A 27,643-nucleotide genomic window follows, 5' to 3' on the forward strand; every position below is an offset into this window, starting at 1 on the left:
ATTTTTAGCATGCCTCAGGACAGAATATGTTAACTCATGCATATTTTAATTCAGATTTTTACTCGTTACCTGCGATATATGCATGCTGAGTCTTTAGGCTCACTAGACTTGATTGTTGTAGGTACTGATGAGGCCAGGGCCGAGGGCGGGGACCAGTGAGCCAGCTTGGGTCGGCAGTAGTGGCACCCGAGGACCTCAGAGCAGCAGTTGTTATTTTATTCCGCAAACATTTTATCAGTCGTTGGATATTTTTAAATTGTGATTTTTGGCAAACTTTATTTTCTTCCGCTGCAATATTTTGAAATATTGAACTTGTTTCACCAGTGATTTTATGTATGAGGCCACTTAAGTTCTTTTAAAAAGAAAATTTTAAATTTTCCGCAAATTTTCAAGCAAGGAGTTTTTGGCCCTTTACGGTTGGTATCAGAGCGGTGGTTCTGTATAGGGTTTCACTACTACTGACCGCGAGAAGCTGCACGAAGCCACGTCTTCGGTCTGTAAGTTTTTCAGTTCAGCATTTTGTTCAGCATTTCAGTTTAAGCATGAATTATTTTGTCAGCATGCTTCCAGATTTTCAGTATTTCAGTGTTCATTTAAAATAAACTATGGAATTATGCATGTTAGTTACGTATGAGTTATGTTGGAACAGTATGCCCCCTAGACGCATTTTAGAGCGCAACAGAGAGGAGGAGCCTCGCCGAGAAGACAAGGAGGAGCGTAGACCTGAGGGAGACCTACCATCTCCTCCACCGCCCCCACCGGACACGAGTGCCCAGATGTTAGCTGGGATGGCACAGTTTGCGGGGGGCAATGCCGCAGCCATAGCCGCAGCCGCAGCCAGGTCGACAGAGCCCGAGGCTGTTTATGAGCGAATTCATGAAGATGCGCCCGAAGGAATTCTCTGGGACATCTGACCCCATGGTTGCCGAGGGATGGATCAAATCCCTCGAGGTCATCTTCGATTTTATGGAGCTGGGAGACGCAGACCGAGTCCGATGTGCCACCTACCTGTTCACTGGAGACGCCCGCTTAATGGTGGGAAGGAGCTTCGGTAGCTCTGACCTTGGCTACACTTTCTTGGACCCGCTTTACGGAGGTTTTCTACTCCAAGTATTTTTCTGAGGAGGTTCGCACCAAGCTGACCACCGAGTTCATGAGCCTGAGACAGGGGGATATGACGGTTACGGAGTTTATCCGTAAGTTCGAGAGGGGCTATCACTTTGTGCCCCTGATAGCGAATGATGCCAGAGCTAAGTTGATGCACTTCCTGGTGGGTTTACGGCCGATCTTGCGCCGGGATGTTAACGTATCTGACCCTGCTACTTATGAGATTGCCGTCTCCAAGGCCTTAGCCGCAGAGCAGGATCTGCGGGATATCGAGAGGGATCGCTAGGGCAAGCGCCCAGTCCAGGCACCGCACCGCCCTCCTCCTCATCAGCCTCAGCAGCAGAATAAGAGGCCTTTTCATGGACCGCCCAGGAACCGAGGCCAGCAGCAGCAGCAGCAGCAGCGGGGACACGCCCAGCCTCGAGGACTCAGGAGCACCCAGTCTGTCCCAGGTGCTCACGTCGCCATCCTGGAGCATGTATGGCTGGCTCAGGAAAGTGTTTTAAGTGTGGCAGTCCAGACCACATGTTGCTGCAGTGCCCTCAGAGGAATCTGCCTACTCAGGGCAGGGTTTTTGCTCTCCATGCCACAGAAACCAACCCGGAGACTATGTTGTTGACAGGTACCTTTAAGCATTGAGTTATTATTCGAATTTCAGCATGTTGGGAATCAGGATTTAGATTTTTGAACTTAGAACTGTTATAGGATTGCATGCTCTACTCAGATTTATTTTGGGGGAAATTAAGCTAGAAGAACCTTGACCTTTGCATGTCTATAAGTTTAGATCTTGTAGTGGGATTCAACTTAGAGTTCCGATCTTTCAGGGAGAATTTTTATATCTGGTTCCGCTACAAAGGCCTTGATAGATTCAGGGGCCACTCACTCGTTTATTTCGGAGGTCTTTGCAAATTTTCTCCAGATCAAGACCATTGGGCTAGATACAGCCTTTTCAGTAGTGTTGCCGTCAGGCGAGGAGATGGCAGCCACTAATGTTATCCGAGATATAGACCTTGAGCTTCACGGTAATCTTGTTTGTGCGGATCTGATTGTGCTACCGATGCCGGAATTTGACATCATCCTAGGGATGGACTGGCTATTGAGGAACAGAGTGTTGATAGACTTCCAGCGGAGATCCGTTCTTGTCCGACCGCCTGGAATGGAGCAGTTCTTATTTGAACCGGACAGGTACTTTCCTTTCCCGCGCATTATTCCGTATGTTCAGGCTAGGAAACTCATGCATAGAGGGTGTCGGGCATTTCTAGCGACCTTTTTATCTGTCCCCGAGGAACCCAGCCAGTCAGCCTCAGATGTTCCGATTGTCAGAGATTTCTTAGACGTTTTTCTCGAAGATGTCTCTGGTATGCCACCCGAGAGAGAGGTGGAGTTTTCCATCGAGCTTATGCCAGGTACGGCTCGGATATCCAAAGCGCCGTACCGACTAGCACCGACAGAGATGGCAGAGCTTAAGAAGCAGATTCAGGAACTTCTCGACAAGGAGTTCATTCGCCCGAGCTTTTCACCCTGGGGCACGCCAGTCTTATTTGTGAAAAAGAAGGATGGCACGATGAGGCTTTGCATTGACTATCGGGAGTTGAACAGGGTTACAGTGAAAAATAAATACCCAGTGCCGAGGATTGAGGATCTGTTTGACCAGTTGCAGGGAGCTTCGATTTTCTCCAAGATAGATCTGCGTTCTGGTTATCACCAGTTGTGGGTGAGAGATGCTGATGTTTCGAAGACAGCTTTCAGGACTCGTTATGGTCACTACAAGTTCCTTGTGATGCCGTTCGGTCTGACGAATGCGCCAGCGATCTTCATGGATCTCATGAATCGCGTATTTCATCCGTACCTCGACCAGTTTGTAATAGTGTTCATAGATGACATTCTCGTCTACTCCAAGAGTCGGGAAGAGCACAGCAGACATCTGACCACAGTGTTGCAGACATTGTAGAAGCACAAATTATTCGCAAAGTTCAGTAAGTGCGAATTCTGGTTAGAGAAGGTGGCGTTCTTGGGCCACATTGTTTCTAGCAGTGGTATTGAGGTAGACCCCGCAAAAGTTGCAGCAGTCAGAGATTGGGTTGTGCCTCAGAATGCATCCGAGATCCGCAGTTTCCTTGGGCTAGCAGGATATTACAGAAAATTCATCCAAGGATTCTCCTCTATCGCCGTTCCACTCACAGCACTGACAAAGAAAAATGTGAAGTTTGTGTGGAGCGAGGAGTGTCAGAAGAGCTTCGATACTTTGAAGCAAGCTCTTATCTCAGCACCCGTTTTGGCTGTACCGTCAGGATCCGGCGAGTTTGTCCTTTATACCGATGCTTCGAAGCTTGGTTTAGGTGCAGTTTTGATGCAGCATGGGAGAGTGATAGCGTATGCTTCTCGACAGCTGAAAATCCACGAGAAGAACTACCCCACACATGATCTGGAGTTAGCGGCCGTAGTTTTTGCTTTGAAGATTTGGAGGCACTATCTGTATGGAGAGAAGTGTCAGATCTTTACCGACCATAAGAGCCTCAAGTATTTCTTTACGCAGAAGGAGCTGAACGTGCGTCAGAGGCGTTGGTTGGAGCTTGTGAAAGATTACGATTGTGACATTAGCTTCCACCTTGGTAAAGCTAATGTAGTTGCGGATGCTTTGAGCAGGAAATTCGCAGTGATGGCTCACTTGACGATTCAGAAACCTCTTCAGATTGAGATGCAGAAGTTCGATCTTGAGACTTATCCGCGAGGTAGAGTTCCTCGTTTATCTACCTTGACTATCCAGTCCTCTCTTATTGACCTGTATTCGCAGCGGTCAGGCAGCAGATGAGCAGTTGGCACAGTGGAAGAAGAGAGATGAAGCCAAGGGCAGTGTTTTGTATACAGTCAGCGACGGTATTGTGAGATACCGAGATAGGATATGGGTTCCTACCAGTGATTCTATCCAAGCAGACATCTTATCAGAGGCCCATACGTCCCCGTACTCCATTCACCCTGGGAGTACGAAGATGTACAAAGATCTGCAGCTATTGTATTGGTGGCCAGAGATGAAGAAGGACATCAGACGTTTTGTATCCGAGTGCCTGACTTGCCAGTTAGTGAAGGCCGAGCATCAGAGACCAGCAGGTTTGCTCAAGCCTCTTCCTATTCCCGAGTGGAAGTGGGAGAACATTACCATGGACTTTGTGACCGGATTGCCGAGGTCAGCCAGAGGATCGAATGCCATTTGGGTGATTGTAGATCGTCTTACCAAATCAGCGCACTTCTTGCCTATTAAGACGACTTTCACCATGGTTCAGTATGCAGAGTTGTATATCCGAGAGATAGTCCGACTTCATGGTATTCCAGTTTCGATCGTATCCGACAGAGATCCCAGATTCACTTCCTCATTTTGGAAGAGCTTGCATTCGACTTTGGGTACGAAGTTGCAGTTTAGCACAGCTTTCCATCCGCAGACAGATGGGCAGTCGGAGCGAGTTATTCAGATTTTGGAGGATCTTCTTCGCGCTTGCATCATTGATTTCTCAGGAGTTGGGAGTCGAACTTGCCACTGGTTGAGTTCACCTACAACAACAGCTTCCAGTCTTCTATTGGTATGGCTCCGTATGAAGCACTGTATGGCCGCAAGTGTAGATCTCCTGTTCATTGGGATGAAGTAGGAGAGAGAGCAGAGTTGGGTCCAGAGATTGTTCAGCAGGCAGCAGATGTAGTAGTCAAGATCCGTGATAGGATGAGGACTGCTCAGAGCCGACAGAAGAGTTATGCCAACCAGCGGAGGAGAGACTTAGAGTTTGCAGTGGGCGATCATGTCTTCGTGAAAGTGGCACCTATGAAGGGTGTCATGAGATTTAGGAAGAAAGGGAAGCTTAGTCTGAGATTCATTGGACCGTTTGAGATCCTTGACAGAGTTGGGATGCTTGCTTATCGTGTGGCTCTTCCGCCGAATCTGGCCGGAGTACACAATGTCTTTCACGTCTCCATGCTGAGAAAGTACATGGCGAACCCTTCGCGTGTGCTGAATTTCGAGCCGTTGCAGCTTACTCCGAACTTATCTTATGAGGAGAGACCCGTGCAGATCCTAGACAGACAGGAGAAGAAACTTCGGAACAAGCTTGTTAAGCGAGTCAAAGTCAAATGGCTCAACCATTCTGAGGAGGAAGCTACGTGGGAGTCTGAGCCGGAGATGAAAAGTCGATACCCCGAGTTATTCGGTGAGTTCTAATTTCGAGGACGAAATTTATTTTAAGGGGAGAAGGATTGTAGAACCCATAAATCAGTAGACGTATAAGCCATGCATAATTCTAGATTTTTAAATTTAATTGACTTCATTGCATGATTATTTTAAATGCATTTATTTGAAGTTAATTATTCATTATTTCAGTTCAGTAGTTTGATTTTAGCGTTTCAGTTATTTCAGTGAGGCCGGACCGGAGTTGGAGTTTTGAGATAGAATTTAAGATCCAGAAAATATTTCCAGAAGTTAATTTAGCTAGCAAGTAAGTTCATTTAAGTTAGTGAGGGAGGTTTGAGGATTTAATTTAATTATTTGAGGTGATTAAGAAATGAACTCATTTAAGTTATTTAATTAAGGGGTTAGCTCACTAAATTATTTAAGGGATTAGTGAGGCTTTTAAGAGTTATTAATTTAGTAAATAAACAACATTTCCCCTTTATTTTATCATGCATTTTCGGCCACCCTTAGTTGCTAGAAGACTCGTTTTCCAACTCATCAACTTTGACCAATTCTTTGCATGTAATTAGTAGGATAATTCTAGGATTTTTGGGGAGCACAATTTAATTAATTAATGGACATATCCTAGACTAGAAAACAAGCAAAAATCGGCCACTACCTTCTAGAAGCATCCACCAACCCATTTGATATCAAACCATAATTCAAAATTCAAAATGAGAAGACTTGGTCTTGATTCTTTCCTTATATCTTGCACCCACTTCCCTCACCCTCCAAACCATTTTTCCCCCCTTTTCCTTTTCGAAAATTCAGAGTGAAATCAGACCCCTTTTCAGTAGAAAAATCGTGAGCCATAGCTAGGGAGAAAGGCAAGAAAAATCGAGAGTAAAGAAAACAAGAGAAGCGCTCCATCTCCTCCGTGCCGCGTCGTCGTCGTTTCGTTCGTTTTCTTTCGAAACGAAACCAGGCATGTCTAGATTCTTTCAAAACCTCAATCAAGTCATATTATAATTTATTTTTCAGTACATGATCAAGATTTATCATTTCAAAAACCGAAATTTTAAGTAGACAAGAAACGAAAATTCTGCACAGATTTTTATCGACTTCCATGCTTCACGATTGGTATGTTTTGTTTTGATTTCAGGGATGGATCATTCCAGGGGCTTGAGGCTGCATATGGACACGTACTAGGACATGTTAGGGCCATGTTAGAACGTTTATTTCAGTCCCATGCTTGCTGGAAAAACAGAAATGACATCAACACAATTTGTGTCCCTTTTTGAGTTCGAAAAATTTCAGTTTTTATGTCAAGGGGTTGGATCTGATCTTGGCTGCCCTAAGGGCTCTTAGCCATGGTTGTATCACTCCCCTAGCATGTCTAAGACGTGACTAAGTTGCCTTTTTGGTGGCTTGGTCCATGGCTCATCGGTTTTTAATAAAAACATCACAACAGCCCCTATACCCCTTCGGCTACTTCGGTTGGACAGCTTTTGGTTCGTTTCTTTTGGTTGCTTGGTATGGATCTTGGTTTGCCTATGGCCCTTAGCCACGGTTCATATCATGCTCCTAGATGTCTAGATTGTGCCATGGTCAATCAAATGGCCACTGGAACGACGCAAGACATCGATCTAAGCAAAACACTACACACGCATGCACGTTGGCTCTCGGTTAGACCCTTCGGTTGAGTTTTGGTATGATGCGGATTGTGGCTGGCCTAGGGCCCTTAGCCATGGTTCAAATCATTCCTTGGGATGTTGTTAAGAGTCTCTGGTCGGTGGTTCTTGCCCCAATGGCCGGTAGTCTCGAAAACAACACAAGTTACACGGGTCTGCAGCTGCTGGAAATTTACAGCAAGTTGCTGTGTCGTTTAGAAGGCTCGTTTGAGTACTTGGTTGGCTTTTAGCCCATGTTCTTGGACTGGACAGTGCCTCATTGAGTTGGGAAGGTCATGTTTTTGACCGTTTGTGATTCGGATTATTTTTGAGGTCGTACGAGAATTTACGGTGCAATGTGCCAAATTGACTCTCGAAAGAGCGTTTCGTGTTTTGGCCTCCATTCTACCTAGATTTCGACCGTATCATTTTAGGAGCATTATTTTATGATTTTTCAGCGTATTTTAATCATGACTATACGTCGGTTCGGTGTCGGTTCAGGTTGGCTCGGAGTCATGATTAAATGCGAAGTCATTAGGCGTCATAGTGGCATCTTTTGAACTAAATTGCATAGTTGGTCATGTTTAACCTATTGCATATTTTTCTGGCACAGTTAGGTTGCAGCGAGCCTGGGGACGATCCAATCCAATCCAGTTGGTAAAATTACAGGATTTTTCATTACGTCAGTTAATTATATTACGTGCATGAAAACAGAAAATGATTATTTTGGAGCTTTATGCGATATGGCTTGTGGTTCATTCACTATGTGGGAGTGTTATTTTATACGGTCGCCAGTGACCGATCAGTTCAGTATGGTACCACCCTGTCGCCAGTGACCGGCCAGCTCAGTTCAGTTTCAGCCTCCCCGGTAGCCAGTTACCGATCAGTTCAGCTTAGTGCAGTGGCCACAGGCGTAAAACATAATCTCAACAGAAAATTTTACCAGTTATTTCAGTACAGGCTCCAAGGAGCAAACATTTTTTTTTCTGTGATTATCAGTTCAGTTATGCACGTATTATAATTGCTCAGTACAGATTATTTTCAGTATGCCTCAGGACAGGATATGTTAACTCATGCATATTTTAATTCAGATTTTTACTCGTTACCTGCGATATATGCATGCTGAGTCTTTAGGCTCACTAGACTTGATTGTTGTAGGTACTGATGAGGCCAGGGCCGAGGGCGGGGACCAGTGAGCCAGCTTGGGTCGGCAGTAGTGGCACCCGAGGACCTCAGAGCAGCAGTTGTTATTTTATTCCGCAAACATTTTATCAGTCGTTGGATATTTTTAAATTGTGATTTTTGGCAAACTTTATTTTCTTCCGCTGCAATATTTTGAAATATTGAACTTGTTTTACCAGTGATTTTATGAATGAGGCCACTTAAGTTCTTTTAAAAAGAAAATTTTAAATTTTTCCGCAACTTTTCAAGCAAGGAGTTTTTGGCCCTTTACAATACCTGTCATTTCGAATTCGAAATATCCGGCACAAACAAATCAGCTAATTATATAAAATAAAGCATTACCTACCTGGTATTCTGATTGACACACTGTTCTGACTATCGAAATCAAGTTCTGAACAATCGGATCACTGTCTCAACTGTGCTACTATCAATCAGTATGCTATCTTCAGATATCACAGATTCTGAATACAATCTGTTGCAATCTGGATTCATAGCCGCATAATTCTGTATACAACAATCTCAGTTCCCAGAATATTCAATACAAATTTCAACTGTTCGATTCAACCAATCATACGCTGCGAATATATCAAAATATCGTAGATAATACGAGCATAAAATCATCAGAACACTTCGGAACACAGGATTTATCAACCCATGCACAGAACTGAAGTATTTCCCCAGAGAAACACATAATCAGATGTAACTCTAACTCTTCAGGCAGTAAATCTTCTAACTGACATTTCAGTTCTTTTAATTCACTCAATATCATTCTGTACAGAAATCTAAAATGAAATTCATACCTGATATCAAATTAAGGCTGAAATCGCTCTCCCTGATATAAGACAAACCCGGAATTTCATCTGGAACGACTATAGCAACTCTCCTGCTACTGACAAATCATTCCCAGATAGGCTCAACTTCAGTAATCAACTGAATACATAAGGAATTATTCCATTCTTTTTGATAATCATCGAATCATACATAATACGGATATCAAGGAATTCAAAATCGAGAATCCTTACCGTATATCATTCATTCATCGGCTATTTCAGGTCCGAATCTTACCATCTCCTGGCAAGAATATATAATAGTTCTGTACTTGTTAGCATATTAATATCAATAATGTAATCAGAATCAGATAACACAAGTACAATACCATCTAATTCGATCTCATTCTCTTTTTACTGCAGTACACAATATATCACAGAATTCACTAATATCAATTCCTTTCCCCAAAAGGTACAAGGATCAATACTACAGTAATACAGACCCAGCAGGTACAACATATATCAATATAACTCAGTCAAAGATAATCGTAGGGAATGCATTAGTATATATCAATACATATGCAACATAATCATAAAAGATTATTACCTGCCACTATATCATCACGTGTGTCATGGGTCTGTTCCTCGATCACCACACCCAGATGATCCAGCTCCCTGAAATCTGCGGGAAACTCTCTGTGGACAGACTCTTGCAAAATGTCCAGACTGTCGACAGATATGGCAACTACCAGTCACTCCCTGGCATTGCTCCGTGGGATGTCTTCCTCCGCACATTCTGCAGTAAACTCCAGTAAAACTCGGGCTAGAACCACTGGAGCTAGATTAACCGCTCCCTAACTTCTTGAACTGTTTCTTTCGAGCTTTCAGCAAATCTTGCTTTCCACTCGTGCTGCCGCGATCATGTCGGAGAGGGGATTACTGTGTCTGGGGTTGCATCGCACACACCCTTCCTAATTGTCTAATTAGACTCGCCTCCGCTCTCTTCGCTCTACTCAAGGCATCAGCAAAATGGTAAGGTCGCTGCATATTCATCAATGCAACTATCTCCGAGTTCAATCCTCTGATGAACTGATCCGCTAGAGCTTCATCATTCCCAGCTATCTGAGGAACAAAACGCAGTAAGGTAGAGAATTTAGCAACATATTCTTCAATATTCAGTTGGCCTTGTCTCAAATTCTCAAACTCTGCTCTCTTGTCCTCTCGGTACGAAACTGAGAAAAATCTTCGATAAAATTCAGTTCTGAATGTTTCCCACGAAATCACTGTACCTCTCTGTTCTAACATTCTTTTACTTGTAATCCACCAACTCCTGGCGGCTTCTCGTAACTGGTTAGGCACCATTTTAACTCTCTATTCATCCGTACAATCAAGTAAATCAAACAGTATTTCCATGTCATCAAACCAGTTCTCACAATCTTCAGACGTTTCGATACCACTCAGAATCGGCGGCTGAAATAACTGAAACTCCTTCAACTTTATTTCCATCTGAGTTTCTGACACATCTATCAGATCAGTCGAAGTACTACCTCGTTCTGGAACTTTTCTAGGAGGAATATCTGATAATCACAGATGTTAGTAATAACAGGAGACAATTCCGTCTCAATCCCAATCCTGATCAGCTTACCCCTGATCAAGAATTGGTTCTGATTTATTTTCAAATCAGACATATTACCAAATCAACTCAGGTATTCAGGTAACATGTATTTAAAAACAGTAAACATAATATCATGCTAGCATACACAATGTAATTCCACATTATAAGTAATAACATGCTAGCAATCAAAAGCAGGAAAGAAAACCTCAGTCTACCCCGCTCACTCTCTTCTATCTCAATCTCAAGAACCTACAGTTCTAGAACCTACTGTTCTGGAGCCTAATGCTCTGATACCACCTGTTGTGGGGACCCGACGCTAATTCATTCCTTAATCGTCTTTAGGAATAATTCAAATAATTATAATAAACAGGGTCTAAATTTTTTTTTTTTTAAATACAAAGCGGAAACGTAATGTAATTCAATTCAAATTACATATTAAACATAAACATACAAATCTTGTATTATCTACAAGAATTCAACTAGGTTCAACTATATATCAGTGCTGAATCCTAAGTTGCTTCGAAGCCCGGATCTCCACGCTATCTAGTCCAGCCTCGTTCTTTCCTTGACCCTGATCCTATCCCACCTGTTGCCATGCACACATACAAACAAGACAACAGCCGGATAACTACGGTGAGAATTACATTCTCAGTATAAATCATGTATACATGCAATCATAAAAATAATATAAAAAGCATATAACAGATATGTCTAACATGTATTCAAATCAGAATATAAATTCACATCAAGAATAAATCCTATTCTAAACATGTACCATCATCAGGAACATAAATCAATGTGTACCATATTCAGGAAACATAATTAGCATGAATCAATATAACTGTCAATTAGACTCATGACCTCACATTTAAGACTAGACTCAATCCTAGCCTAGGGATCCCGGTTTCCAGAAGTTAGCATTCCCATATCGACCAACAGTAATAGAAATGACTCCAGTTCTATCCACGTCGATAGGGTATCGATCACCAGTAATAGAAGAAATACCAATTCTATCCACATCGATATGGTATCGATCACCAGTAATAGAAGAAGCTCGTATTCTATCCACATCGGTATAGTATCGATCACCAGTAATAGAAAGAACTCCGATTCCATCCACATCGATATAATATCGATCACTAGTAATAGAAGAAGTTATGATTCTATCCACATTGATACGGTACCGATCACCAGTAATAGAAGAAGAAGCTCCAATTCTATCCACATCGATATAATATAGATCATCAGTAATAGAAGAAGTTATAATTCTATCCACATCGATAGCCAAACATCCGGTGACAGACTTTGGCACTATCGCCAATACACTATCTTGTGACATCGTGCAATGTGCCAGTGACGATCCCACCACTATCGGGCACTTCTGTCACAAGATTACTCGTCTAATACCTGCTCTCTATAAATCAAGAGAACAAGCACATCAATCAAATCAATACAATAAGTTAAGTATGGATTTAGGGAAACTCGAGCCAAACCTCACTCGAGTTGTGCAATCCCAACTCAACATTAATTTATACCTTTATCTTCTCGGTCCGACGAAGACGAAGTCCTGCATTCAATCCTGTCCATTCTCAATCTGGTAATAACAATACCGAACAGACTCAATATCAGTATATAACTCAATTCAACACCTGTTCTGATCAATACTCAAATCAAAACATAATCTGATCAATGCAAATCGACATATGGTATCACAATACCATCTCAATCAATACCGAATCTGATCAATATCAATTTACTGATGTTTTGACGGCATAAAAATACAGTCTCAATAACCCCGTCAATTCCAACACCACAGAAATAATACCCGAACTCATAATCAATATCGGTGCAATTCATAATTTCACTAACAACACCAATCTGATATCGAATCTTAATCAAATCACCTCCGAAAATCATAATAATTCCATAATCAGTCCGTTTCTTAATCTGACTTCGATTCTATGATGTCTAACGTGTCAAGAACATCATATATGAATCCCATTCAATTCTGACAACATCATAATTTCAAAACATATCAAAACATAGTAAAACTTACGTCCAGTTTTAGCCTACGTCGATAGGAACACAGTACTATACTCGGATTCGAAGACAGACGGACGGATTGCTCGTAACTTGAATTTCTCCCGAAGCTTCCCTCGGCTTTCCTTTTTCAATTCTGATAATTCACATTTGAATGTATATACATATATATATATATATATATATCTCGCGCATGCATCAGGGCAAGTGGCCCGCTCCTTTGCAATCCACGTCTCGCGCATATGCGCGACATCACTCGGCGCATATGCGCGAGACACTAAGTCTCCGCGCGTGTCTTCACAGTGGCTCTCGCGCATATGCGCATATGCGCGTACTATCTCGGCGCATATGCGCCCAACGTTCTGGACACCCCGCGCATGTACGCGCCTTCAAGTCGCGCATGTGCGCGCAATGTTCTGCCTACCTCGCGCATATGCGCCCATCCACGTCGCGCATATGCGCCGAACTCTCTGGAGTTCTCCCTCGGCTTCTCACATGACTCGCGTATATGCGCGCCTTCCGCCGCGCATGTGCGCCGAACTCTCTGCCCTGCTCGCGCATATGCGCCCCTTCACGTCGCGCATATGCGCCGAGCATTTCCTTGGCTACTGGACACCTCGCGGAGTCTTCTGTCAAAACCGCGCGTGTGTGCGCACCAACTCGCGCATGTGCGCGCATGACATTTCCTTCGCACATATTTCGCGTCTGTTCTCGTCTTTCCTGGTCCACTCCATTCCGTCTATAATCACTTCAATTAATCAAAAAATCATCTCAGATTAATATCAGATTACAGTAAATACGCCCAAATCAGTTCAGATTACGGTAATCAAATTCTCGGGCCTTACAAATGGCAACTTTGATTCCCAACTCCCGGAGAAATCAAGAACACATGCACGGAGAAGATCCTCCAAAATCTGGATAACTCTCTCGGACTGACCATCTGTCTGTGGGTGAAAATCCGTGCTAAACAACAACTTCGTACCCATAGCTGAATGCAAACTCTTCCAAAATGGTGAAGTAAATCTAGGATCTCGGTCAGACACTATAGAAACGGGAATACCATGAAGTCTGACGATCTCCCGGATATATAACTCTGCATACTGGGTCATGGAGAAAGTCGTCTTAATATGCAAGAAATGGGCTGATTTCGTAAGACGATCAACAATCACCCATATAGCATTCGACCCTCTGACTGACTTCGGCAAGCCGACAACGAAGTCCATCGTAACATTCTCCCACTTCCACTCAGGAATAGGAAGAGGCTTAAGAATGCCTGCTGGTCTCTGATGCTCCGCTTTCACTAGTTGACATGTCAGACACTCGGATACAAAACGTCTGATATCCATCCCTCTTCATTCTTGCCACCAATATAATAGCTGCAGATCTTTGTACATCTTCGTACTCCCTGGATGAATAGAGTACGATGACATATGGGCCTCAGATAAAATATCTGCTCGAATAGAATCGCTGTTAGGAACCCATATTCTGTCTCGATATCTGACAATACCGTCTCTAACTGTGAACAAGATACTGCCCTTGGCTTTATCTCTCTGTCTCCACTTAGCTAACTGCTCGTCTGCTAACTGCCCACTGCGAATACGGTCTAGGAGAGAAGACTGGATCGTCAAAGTAGATAGACGAAGAACTCTACCTCGAGGTTATGTCTCTAAATCAAACCTCTGCATCTCAAACTGAAGAGGTCTCGAAACCACCAAATGAGCCATCCCTGCGACTTTCCTGCTCAACGCATCCGCAACTACATTAGCTTTGCCAGGATGATAGCTAATGTCACAGTCATAGTCCTTCACTAGCTCTAACCAACGCCTCTGACGCATATTCAACTCTTTTTGTGTAAAGAAGTATTTGAGACTTTTGTGGTCGGTAAAGATCTGGCACTTCTCTCCGTACAAATAATGCCTCCAAATCTTCAATGCAAATACTACGGCTGCCAACTCTAGATCATGGGTAGAATAATTCTTCTCATGAATCTTCAACTGACGAGAAGCATATGCTATCACCTTCCCATGCTGCATCAATACTGCGCCTAACCCGAAATTCGAAGCATCGGTATACAGAACAAAATCTCCGGGTCCTGAAGGCATGGCCAACACTGATGCTGAAATAAGAGCTTGCTTCAATGTATCGAAGCTCTTCTGACATTCCTCGCTCCACACATACTTAACATTCTTCTTCGTCAATGATGTGAGTGGAACTGCGATGGAAGAGAATCCCCGAATAAACTTCCGATAGTATCCTGCTAACCCAAGGAAACTACGGATCTCTGATGCATTTTGCGGCACAACCCAATCTCTGACTGCTGCAACTTTCGCCGGGTCTACCTCAATACCACTGCTAGAAACGACGTGGCCTAAGAACGCCACTTTCTCTAGCCAGAACTCGCATTTGCTGAACTTCACGAATAGCTTATGCTTTTGTAAAGTCTGCAGTACTGTTGTTAGATGTTGGCTGTGATCCTCTTGATTCTTTGAGTAGATGAGAATATCATCTATGAATACTATCACGAACTGATCAAGATATGGCTGAAATACACGATTCATGATATCCATGAAAATTGCTGGCGCATTCGTCAAACCGAATGGCATCACAAGAAACTCGAAGTGGCCATACCAAGTCCTAAAAGCAGTCTTGAGAACATCGGCGTCTTTCACTCTCAGCTGATGATAATCAGAACGCAGATCAATCTTGGAGAATACGGAATCTCCCTGCAACTGATCAAATAAATCTTCAATGCTCGGGAGTGGGTATTTGTTCTTCACTGTAACTCTGTTCAACTCCCGGTAATCAATGCAGAGCCTCATCGAACCATCCTTTTTCTTCACAAACAAGATCGGTGCGCCCCATGGCGAAAAGCTCGGGCGAATGAACTCCTTGTCCAGAAGTTCCTGAATCTGTTTCTTGAGTTCTTCCATCTCTGTCGGTGCTAATCGGTATGGTGCTTTCGATATCGGTGTGGTACCTGGCATAAGCTCAATAGAAAATTCCACCTCTCGCACCGGTGGTAAACCAGAGACGTCATCAGGAAAAACGTCTAGAAAGTCCCGGACAATAGGAACATCGGATGCTGACTGTTTGGGCTTCTCGGGAACAGATACAAGAGTAGCTAAAAATGCTCGGCACCCTCGATGAATGAGCTTCCTAGCCTGGACACAAGATATCATACGCGGTAAATTAAAATACCTGTCTGGCTCGAATAAGAATTGAATCCATCCCAGGCGGTCGGACTAGAACAGATCTCTGTTGGAAGTCAATCAAAACTCGGTTCTTCAATAGCCAGTCCATCCCCAGAATTATATCAAATTCCGGCATCGGCATAACTATCAGATCCGCATACACAAGATTATCATGAAGTTCAAGGTCTATATCTCGGATCACTTTAGTAGCTGTCATCTCCTCTCCAGAACGCAATGCTCCTGAATACGCTATGTCTAGCCCAATTGATTTGATCTTTAGAGAATTTGCAAAGGGTTTCTGAAATGAATGAATGAGTAGCCCCTGTATCTATCAAGGCTTTCGTAGCTGAACCGGCTATAAAAATTCTCCCTGAAAGATTGGAATATTATGCTAAACCCAATAGTTTTACAAGAACTATGCTTATAGACATGCAAAGGTCAAAGTTCTTCTAACCTAAATTCCCGTAGCTAACACTGATTAGAACATGCACTCCTATCATAAATTCTAAGTTCGAAATCTTAACCCAAAACATTAAACTTCAAATACAACTTAAGGATTTAGGATACTTGTCATGAGCATCGTCTCCGGATTAGTCTCCGCAGCATGTAGAGCAAAAACTCTGCCTTGGATAGGCAGATTCTTCTGAGGGCAATTCTTCAATATGTGGTCAGTACTATCACATTTGTAACACTTTCCCGAATCATACATACAAGTCCCAGCATGACGACGTGAGCACTTGGCATAGACTGGATACTCCACTGTCCTCGGGACTGCTCATCCCTGCTATTGCTGCTGCGGCCCTCTGTTCTTGGGTGGACCATGGAAAGTTCTCTTATTCAGATGCTGCTGATGAGGAGGACGGTGTGGTGCCTGAAATGGTCGTTTACCCTGGCGATCGCGCTCAATATCATTCTGGTCTTGCTCTGCCGCTAGCGCTCTGGAAACAGCAACATCGTAGGTAGTAGGGCCAGCCACCCTAACATCACGGCGTAAGATCGGCCGCAGGCCATTCAGAAAATGCCTCAATTTAGCTCCAGCATCATTAGCAATGAGGGGTACAAAATGACATCCCCTCTCGAACTTACGGATGAACTCCGTAACAGTCAAGTCTCCCTGCCTCAGGGTCATGAACTCCGTGGTCAACCTCGAACGCACCTCCTCAGTAAAATATTTAGAATAGAATACCTCTGTGAAGCGCGCCCAGCTCAAAGTAGTCAAATCCAAAGCCACAGATGCTCCTTCCCACCACATGCGAGCGTCTCCTCCCAACAGATAAGTCGCACAACGAACCATGTCTCCATCTTCGAGCCCCATGAACTCAAAAATAACCTCAAGGGACTTAATCCATCCCTCCGCAGCCATAGGATTGGACGTCCCTAAGAACTCCTTTGGTCGCATCTTCATGAACCGCTCATAGATAGCCTCCGGTCCCGTCTGTCTGGCTCCCACTGCATTGTTCCCCGCGAAATGTGCAAAGAACTGAGTCATCCCAGCTAGCATCTGGGAATTCATGTCTGGTGGAGGGGGTGGTGGTAAATCTCTCTCCTCGTTCTCCCCTTGTCTCTGATTCTCACCGTCCTTATGAAGGCGCTCATCATCACCTCTCGGGCGTCCAACACGGTGTCTTGGAGGCATGCTGTTCCATCATTATAACCCATACGTAACCAACATGCATGATTCCACTATTTTCTTTAAATTTAAGTAAATATTGCATAATCATAATATTGACATAAAATATTTCATGCAATCATGATGTAAAAATATTTCATGCTTTAAACGAAATGCGTAATCGTAAAACTTACAGACCGAAGACGTGACTTCATGAGCTTCTCGAGAGCAGTAGTAGTACAACCCTTTACAAGAACATAGACTCTGATACCAAATGTAAAGGCCCGTATTTCGTATTCATAATTTTGCGGAATTATTAAAAAAATTTCTAAATAAATAAATAACTTGCCTCATTTATAAAATAAACATGTAAATAATTTAAACTTTAAAAATAACAGCGGAAGTCAACGTAATATTTCAAACAACAATTTAAAAATAATCCAACATATTAAATCGAGTTTGAAAGATAACAGGTGCATAAACTAAAACATGAGGTCATCGGGTTTACTACTACTGCCACAAGATTGCTCACTGGTCTACGCCCTCTGTCTCGACCTCATCAGTACCTACAACAATCAAGTCTAGTGAGTCTAAAGACTCAACATGTACATATCGTGAATAACAAGTAAATATATCATAAAATCGCATGCAACTTAAAAATAAAATATCGTAAAGCGTATGGTGAAATTCGTATCATGAATAATTATATCTACGTGCATATCTGAAAATCATACGTAAAAGCTTTGCTCAATAGAGCTATGTCATGTCATATCAAAATTTTCTGGTAGAGATAATGTTTCCAAGCAAGTGGCCCATAACATAACGTAAGCGCCTAATCAGACTAAACCACAGTATACTGGGCGGTAGAGATCACCACAGCCCTTGGACTGGGTGTCCGTACCCATACATAATCATAAACCGGTCGTAAATCACCGGGCGGAGAGGTCCTCGGTTGTTCCTACCGACTTCCAAACCCATAAGCATAAGGTGGCCACAAGACATATCGCATATATCTCAAAAATAAACATTTTATATTTTTATGCACGTAATATAATTATAACCTTATTATTTTTTTTTTTCGGATGAGTTGGATCGTTCATAGGCTTGCTGCGACTTACTACTAATATGTGACACATGAAATAAATCTTAACTTGACAAAAGCTTAACCATAGAACCAAAAACGAGACGATTCGGACCAACAACTTGATTTTTAACCATGGCTTCGTACCAACCCGAACCAACATTAAATCTACGTTTAACCATGATTAAAAATACCCCAAACATACTGAAAAATATGCATAATAACTGTAAAACACGAAAATAGGCGAAAGGAATCCAAAAACATAAAACACTCTTTCGAGAGTCATTTTGGCACCTTTCGCCGTAAATTCTCGTATGACCTCTAAACTCGACCAAATCACGAACGGCCAAAAACATGACCTTCCTAACTCATTAAGGTACTGTTCAATCCAAGTCCATGGGCTAAAAGCAAAACAAGAACTCAAACAAGCACCAAAACCGAATCTCAAAGCTGCTGGAAAAGTGCAGCAGTAGATGTTTACTTGTTTGTGGTGAAAATCCTGAAATAAATGACTATGGGCTTGAACCACAGCCCAAGGACTCTTACCAACATCCTAAGGCATGGCTTGGACCATGGCTAAGGGCTAAAAGCCAGGCACAAACCGAGCTAACACCTAGGACAATCACAGCTCAAAACCGAGAGAGCCAATTTCTGTATAGTGTGATGTATTGCATTGTTTTGTTGTCTTGTATCGTTCCGATGGTCATTTGAGCGACCATGACTCGATTTAGACATGATGGAGAGTTGTATGAACCATGGCCACAGGCTAGGAGCCAACCATAATTCATCCAACACACAAAAACCGAAATCACACTCACACAGAATCTGAAAAGGGAAAAATCGAATGACTCTTGCATTGTTGATGTAAAAATCTGATGGCTCCTTGAACCAAGCTTGTAAATACCAATTTAGTCACACCCTAGACATGTTAAGGGAGAGTTCTAACCATGGCTACAGTCCCTAGGACAGCCAAGGTTTGAACACTCCACTTAAACAACTCAATGGCAGAAACCATGTCTCATTCTGCACTCAAATAAAAAGTTGATGTCATTTCTGCATTTGTGTGTGTATGGATGGAAACCAATGACCCAATAACTTCCTAAGACACTCTAAATCACGCCTAGAAGTATCCCTGTGTGCCTGGACCGAACCAACCACCTAGATTCATCAAAACAACTCACCCGTAAGGCAGAACACCAAGGGCTGAGAAGGCTGTGTTAAATTTTCATAATGTTTGCTGTCAAATTTCGAATTGCTGCTTATATCATGAATATATAATGGTTTCAAATATCTAATATGGCTTGATTGAAGAGCAAATAAATAATATATACATGCCTGGAATTTGTTTTGAAGAAAACAAATCAAAACGACTAATACGAGCGGCGGAACGGAGTTGAGTTTTCTTCCTTGTGTTACTGCTGCTGTGCACGATTCCTAGCTGCTGTTTTGCTGATGTATTTTGAAGGTAAGGGGGTATAGGAAGTGTAGATGATGAAGGTGAATGATAAATGAGATGTTAAAGGTGCTATAATATGCATTTAATTTGGGAGTTACAAGTCAAGAAGTGGAATGGGTTTTGAAATGCTTTTGATTCCCCTTGCTGCCGATTAATTGTTCTTATTCTTGTTGTTATCCACGTTTATTTGCTAGCATAAAGGGGTTGAAGAGCTTCAAAGAGAATTATGATGCATGTATTACCCCTAATTATGGAGTTTAAAAGTGGAAAATGAATGCACTATAAAAAAACATTTAGTGGTAAATTTGAATGGGTTTGAATTGCTTCTCCTTCACTCATTATTGCCGTTGGTTTTTCTCATTTCTTTGCTGCATGGTCTCATTCATTTGCTAGGTAATTAGTTGGGGAGAAATGAGGTGCTTTATTACATTTAAATTTCCTACTAATTAGAGAATTAGAATAGGACATGAATACACCATGAAGTGTAATTAGAGATAGTTTGAATGGAGAGTTATCAACCTTTGAAATATTTTAAATGTTGGTCATTTTTATTAATTTGCATTGTATATTTTTATTTAAACCTTGCATTTTAATTGTTTAAGATTTTAAACCTTCATTATATTTATTTTAATGCATTAACAAATTAATTTAGTTTAGCATCTTGCTTAGAACTTTTGCATGGCATACATGACCTTAATTTAAATGTTTAAATGCTATGTTTAATTTCTTGAATATATTTACCCTATATTAATTCATCCCCAATTGTTTACACATTTTACTTAAACTTTAATTAGATATTGAACCTAATAGAATTTATTTACTAATTTGACTCCCATTAATTTAATAAATCCTAAAACATTCTTTTTCTTCAAATTAAATTATTTCTTGACTTAAATTAAATTTAGGAATATTTGTCTTATTATTAATCTTATCTCAAATCTCCAAACTCCGGTCCGATCTCGCATATTTATCCTGAAAAGGTGAAACTAAACATTTGCTTTTTAAAATAAATAAACACTTCATATTTTCATAAAAATTCATTTTTTATTTAAATAATATAAATTATGCATGGCTTATACGTAATCTGATTTTCGGGTTCTACATCCACCTTGCACATTTATGACATCCACCTATATGTTTAGCTCTTCGCTTTTTGGCATATGTGCTTTTACCAAATCCTGGAATATGTCTTAAGTAAGGCCCGAGAATTGGATTATCATAATCAGACTTGTTTTGTTGATAATTAAGGGAATTGTAGACGCATTGTATCGGACCGGAAGAGACGGAAAAGTAGATGCAATTTTTGGTGTGAGATGAGGTCGGCGCATATGCGCCACCAGTCCGGCGCATATGCGCGACATTTCCAGAAACATTGGCGCACATGCGCGAGTAGATACGCGCATATGCGCGACACGTCCAGAATCTTTGGCGCATATGCACGAGATGAAGCGCGCATATGCGCGAGGAGTTAAGATTGACATTACCGAGACCAGTAGGTCTCGCGCATATGCGCGGGTGATGTCGCGCATATGCCCGAGACCAGTAGGTCTCGCGCATATGCGCGGGTGATGTCGCGCATATGCGCGAGACGTGTACTCCAAAGAATAAGCCATTTGTCCTAGGCCATGCATATATGTTGAGTTGGCTTCTTCCCTTCCTTGCAGCAGCTGAGAACCGAGAGAGAGCAAATTCCATAGAAGCTCAAGATTCCATTATAGCTTACGAATTGATTTTTGCAAGAATTATTCACCCAAACTTTGATCCAAGTAGAGATTCTTGTTCCTTGCATCAAGGGCTTCAAAAGGGTATATGTTTTATTAAATTCCAACATGTTTTGATATATATGTGTTGGGAGAATAATAAATTGAGCTCCATAATATGTTCTTGAGATTATAATCAACGTATATTCGCAACCAGATCGAAGAAATGGTACCGTATGCATTTGTTATGAATTTCAGCATATATTGATTGAGAATATGCAGATTTTGAGAGTATGATGTATATATGAGGTTGATTATTCATTGTTGAGAGTTGATATGGATTCTTGTTGAGATTTGAATTGATCGGTATCGAGAAATTATGCCGTTATGCCGTCGAAATGTACCGAGATTGAATATTGCTCCGTATGTGTATCCTTTTGAGTTAGAAGTTGATATGGTGCATTGTATATATGTCATTTCAGATTTGGTTTGACAGATTCGATATCAAGAATACGAGACTTCGACTTCTACGAACGACAAGAAGGTATAATTCATTGTTTGTTTGGGGAAGATACAACTCAAATGAGATTCAATTTGAGTTTTCCCAACAAAATCACATACTTGTTCTAATTGTACTTTATATTGATTTATATATATGTACTGAGATAGGAGTGTCATTGGTAGATACGCCAATTTTCTAAACGTTCGGTGATATCGATGCTTCGGATCAGATTCACTCCGATTGTAGATTTCGATACAGACCAGACCGAAGTTTAGGAATAAGATGTAACGCCATCACGATTGGGAGAGTAGGTGGGAGACCTGTTACATCTTATTCACACCGGGATCCCTAGACTTAGATACGAGTCGAGTTAAAGAGTAAGAGTCAGATTGTTTTATCTGTAATCACTAATGTGTCATAATTACTGATTATGTGTTATGATTGGTATTAAACTGCATGACATGCATGTATACATGTTTTATACTGGTATTTATTCTCACCGGAGTTTCCGGCTGTTGTTGTGTCTGTATGTGTGCATACCAACAGGTAGGGCAGGATCTGGGGCGCAGCAGAGATGAGAGATGGATATAGCGTGGTGATCACGGGCATAGCAGATGTACGAGTAGTTGTACTTTTGTCATGTACTGTATTTGAATACTGGTTTGTTGAATATGTACTGGACAAGACATGCATATTATGTTTGTAGAAATAAAATAAATGAAGACCTTGTGCCTGTTTATATACATTTGAATTAATGTTAAAAGGAAAAAATTTGACCCACATTTTCTAGCAAAGATCCATCTAATCCCAAAAAGAATCGAGTTAGAGCCCGGGTCCCCACAATTTATTAATTCACTTGCTTCCCCAACCAATCGGACTTTTGCTTCAATTATCAAACGGACATCATTCGGTATGCCATATGACATCATCAACCTTAGCCGCTCACATCTAGCTTTATAAATTTTTTTCAACGCATTATCAGGTAAACAAGCAAAATATTTACGAAGATTCATAATACACGCATCCATATTATTATTTTTATATATATTTCAATTATTTTGGGAAAACTGAAGAAACCGACTTAAACAGTCACAGAGTACCGTTATCCGCCACTTAACCGGGAAATGAACTAGAATCTGCAAAACAAAATGAAAATATCAAACAACTATTGTGGATCATATAAAGGCATAAACTCATTATTAAGAATTTCATTTTCTATAAAAGGCTTAAGTCTTTGCCCATTAACCTTAAACACGTCATTATTTTTAGGATTTTCAATATCAACAGCACCATGAGGATAAACAAATTTGACTATAAATGGTCCTGACCACCTCGATCTTAGTTTACCTAGAAATAAATGCAAACGAGAATTATAAAGCAAAACTTTTTGTCCAATTTCAAATGACTTTCTCATAATATTTTTATCATGAAAGGCTTTAGTTTTATCTTTATAAATCTTTGAATTTTCATATGCATCATTTCTTAATTCTTCAAGTTTATTTATTTGCAATTTTCTTAATTTAGATGCATCATCTAAATTAATATTAAATGCTTTAATTGCCCAATAAGCTTTATGTTCAAGTTCAACCGGTAAATGACAATACTTACCAAAAACTAACCTATATGGTGACATCCCTAATGATGTTTTAAATGCAGTTCTATATGCCCATAATGCATCAGTTAATCTTAAAGACCAATCTTTTCGATTTGGATTAACTGTTTTCTCTAAAATTTGTTTTATTTCTCTATTTGCAAGTTCAACTTGACCATTACTTTGAGGATGATATGGGTTAGAAACTTTATGTGTAATGTCATATTTTCTTAACAAAGAAGAAAATGATTTATTTATAAAATGACTTCCCTCATCACTAATTATTGCTCTAGATATTCCAAATCGGCTAAAAATATTTTCTTTTAAAAATTTTATAACAACTTTATGATCATTAGTTCTACATGCAATTGCTTCAATCCATTTTGAAACATAATCAACAGCGACTAAAATGTACGTATATCCAAAAGATAATGGAAATGGACCCATAAAATCTATCCCCCAACTATCAAATATTTCAATAATTATGATTGGATTTAAAGGCATCATGTTTCGTTTTGAAATTGATCCCATCTTCTGACAGTTTTCACAAGATTTGCAAAATAAATGCGTATCTTTGAATAAAGACGGCCAATAAAATCCACATTGTAAGATTTTTGTAGCTGTTTTATTGGATGAAAAATGACCTCCACATGCTTCAGAATGACAAAATTTAATAACATTACTTACTTCATTGTCGGTTATGCATCATCGAAAAATTTGGTCATGACAATACTTAAATAAGTAAGGATCATCCCAATAAAATTTTTTAACTTCTATCAAGAATTTATTCTTATCCTGTGAATTCCAATGAGAAGGCATTTTATTTGTCACAAGAAAATTTACAATGTTAGCAAACCAGGGCATAATAGTAGCATAAAACAACTGATCATCTGAAAAATTTTCATTTATTAGTATTTCATTATGAGATGATTCAGTCATTATTCTAGATAAATGATCGGCTACAACATTTTCTTTTCCTTTTTCATCTTTAATTATAATATCAAATTCTTGTAACAATAAAATCCACCGTATTAATCTTGGCTTAGCATCTTGTTTATTTGATAAATATTTTATGGCAGAATGATCGGTGTAAACAATAGTAGTAGAACCAATTAAATAAGATCGAAACTTATCTAATGCAAATACTACTGAAAGTAATTCTTTTTCAGTAGTTGAATAATTTATTTGGGCACTATTTAAGGTTCTACTAGAATAATAGATTGCATAAGGTTTTCCTTCTTTTCTTTGTCCTAACACAGCTCCTATAGCATAATCACTTGCATCACACATTAATTCAAATGGTAAAGACCAATCTGGAGGTTGTAAAATAGGTGATGTAACTAAAAGATTAATAATTTTTTCAAAAGCATTTTCACATTTCTGAGTCCATTCAAATTGTGTATCTTTTATTAAAAGATTTGAAATTGGTTTAGATATTATGCTGAAATTTTTTATAAACCTTCTATAAAATCCTGCATGACCCAAGAATGATCAAACTTCTTTGACCGTTTTTGGTGATGTTAAATTAGCAATAACATCAGCTTTGGTTTTATCATTTTCAATTCCTTTTTCAGATATCACATGTCCTTAAACAATCCCAGATTTAACCATATAATGACATTTTTCCCAATTTAAAACAAGATTTTTTTCTTCACATCTTTTTAATAATTCTTCTAGATTTTTAAGACAATTTTCAAATGTGTTTCCAAAAACAGTTATATCATCCATAAAAACTTCTACATATTCTTCAATCATATCACTGAAAATACTTAACATGCATCTTTGAAAAGTAGCCGGAGCATTACATAAACCAAATGGCATTCTTTTAAATGCAAAAGTTCCGAAAGGACAAGTAAAAGTAGTTTTTTCTTGATCTTCTAATGATATAGGTATTTGATAATACCCCGAATACCCATCAAGAAAACAGTAATAAGAATTTCCTGCTACTTTTTCTATAATTTGATCTAAAAATGGTAGTGGGAAATGATCTTTTCTAATTACATCATTTAATTTTCTATAATCAATACACATACGCCAACTAGATGGAATCCTAGCTTGTAATAACTCCCCCTTTTCATTTTTTATAACAGTGATGCCGGACTTTTAAGGTACTACTTGTCGAGGCCTAGAAATCCTTACTTGGAAAATTGCGAAAAATTAAGGTACTACTTGTCGAGGCCTAGAAATCCTTACAATAGTGCCTCCAAATCTTCAGTGCAAAAACTACGGCGGCCAACTCTAGATCATGGGTAGGGTAGTTCTTCTCATGGATTTTCAACTGTCTAGAAGCATAAGCTATCACCCTCCCATGCTACATCAATACGGCGCCAAGACCGAGCTTCGAAGCATCGGTATACAGAACAAACTCACCGGACCCTGATGGCACAGCCAAAACTGGTGATGAGATAAGAGCTTGCTTCAAAGTATCGAAACTCTTCTGACACTCCTCGCTCCAAACAAATTTCACATTCTTCTTTGTCAGTGCTGTGAGTGGAACTGCAATCGAGGAGAATCCCTTGATGAACTTCCGATAATATCCTGCTTTCCAAGAAAACTGCGGATTTCTGATGCATTCTGCGGCACAACCCAATCTATGACTGCTGCAACTTTCGCTGGGTCTACATCGATGCCACTGCTGGAAACAATGTGGCCTAAGAATGCCACTTTCTCTAACCAGAATTCGCATTTACTGAACTTTGCGAATAATTTGTGCTTCTGCAATGTCTGCAACACTGTGGTCAGATGCCTGCTATGATCCTCCCGATTCTTGGAGTAGACGAGAATGTCGTCTATGAACACTATCACAAACTGGTCGAGGTACGGCTGAAACACGCGATTCATGAGATCCATGAAGATCTCTGGCTCATTGGTCAAACCGAACGGCATCACAAGGAACTCGTAGTGGCCATAACGAGTCCTGAAATCTGTCTTCGAAACATCAGCATCTCTCATCCTCAACTAGTGATAATCGGAACGTAGATCTATCTTGGAGAAAATCGAAGCTCCCTGCAACTGGTCAAACAAATCCTCAATCCTCGGAAGTGGGTATTTATTCTTCACTGTAACCCTGTTCAACTCCCGATAGTCAATAAAAAGTCTCATAGAGCCATCCTTCTTCTTAACAAACAAGACTGGCGCGCCCCAAGGTGAGAAACTAGGGCGAATGAACTCCTTGTCAAGAAGTTCCTGAATCTGCTTCTTAAGCTCTTCCATCTCTGTCGGTGCAAGTTGGTACGGTGCTTTGGAGATCGGAACCGTACCTGGCATAAGCTCGATAGAAAACTCCACCTCTCTCTCAGTTGGCAATACCAGAGACGTCCTCCGGAAAAACGTCTAAGAAGTCTCTAACAATCGGAACATCTGAAGCTGACCTGACTGAGTGCCTCGGGGACAGATACAAAGGTTGCTAGAAACGCCCGACACTCTCTATGCATGAGCTTCCTAGTCTGGACATATGGAATAATGCGCGGTAAGGGAAAGTACCTGTCTGGCTCAAATAAGAACTGCGTCATTCCAGGCGGTCGGACTAGAACAGATCCCCGCTGGAAGTCAATCAAAACTCTGTTCAGCAATAGCCAGTCCATCCCTAGGATGATGTCAAACTCTGGCATCGGCAACACGATCAGATCCGCATAAACGAGGTTGCCATGGTGCTCAAGATCTATGTCTCGGATCACATTGGTGGCTGCCATCTCCTCGCCTGAAGGCAACACTACTGAATAGGCTATATCTAGCCCGATGGTCTTGACTTTGAGGAAATTGGCAAAGACCTCCGAAATAAATGAGTGGGTAGCCCCTGAATCTATCAAGGCCTTGGTAGCTGAGCCAGCTATGAAAATTCTCCCTGAAACTTCGGAACACTAAGCGGAACCCAATAATCACAAGAGTTAAGCTTATAGACATGCAAAGGTCACAGTTCTTCTAACTAAATCCCGGAAATAAATACTGAGTAGAGCATGCAATCCTATCACAAATCTAA

General features: G+C 40.8%; 1 protein-coding gene across 1 annotated transcript in view; it reads right to left on the minus strand.

Annotated features, from left to right (window-relative positions):
• Positions 1-27,643, minus strand: part of LOC142538686 (uncharacterized) — a 65,170-nt gene that overhangs the window by 29,473 nt on the left and 8,054 nt on the right. Inside the window, exons 7-9 of the mRNA XM_075643988.1 lie at positions 25,322-25,581; positions 24,698-24,751; positions 23,693-24,319 (exon numbers count right to left, since the gene is read on the minus strand). Of these exons, the coding sequence (XP_075500103.1) occupies positions 23,693-24,319; positions 24,698-24,751; positions 25,322-25,581 (941 nt within the window). The remainder of the gene's footprint in view (positions 1-23,692; positions 24,320-24,697; positions 24,752-25,321; positions 25,582-27,643) is intronic.

The sequence above is a fragment of the Primulina tabacum genome, chromosome 3, assembly GCF_025594145.1.
Source record: "Primulina tabacum isolate GXHZ01 chromosome 3, ASM2559414v2, whole genome shotgun sequence".
In the NCBI taxonomy this organism is placed as follows: domain Eukaryota; kingdom Viridiplantae; phylum Streptophyta; class Magnoliopsida; order Lamiales; family Gesneriaceae; genus Primulina; species Primulina tabacum.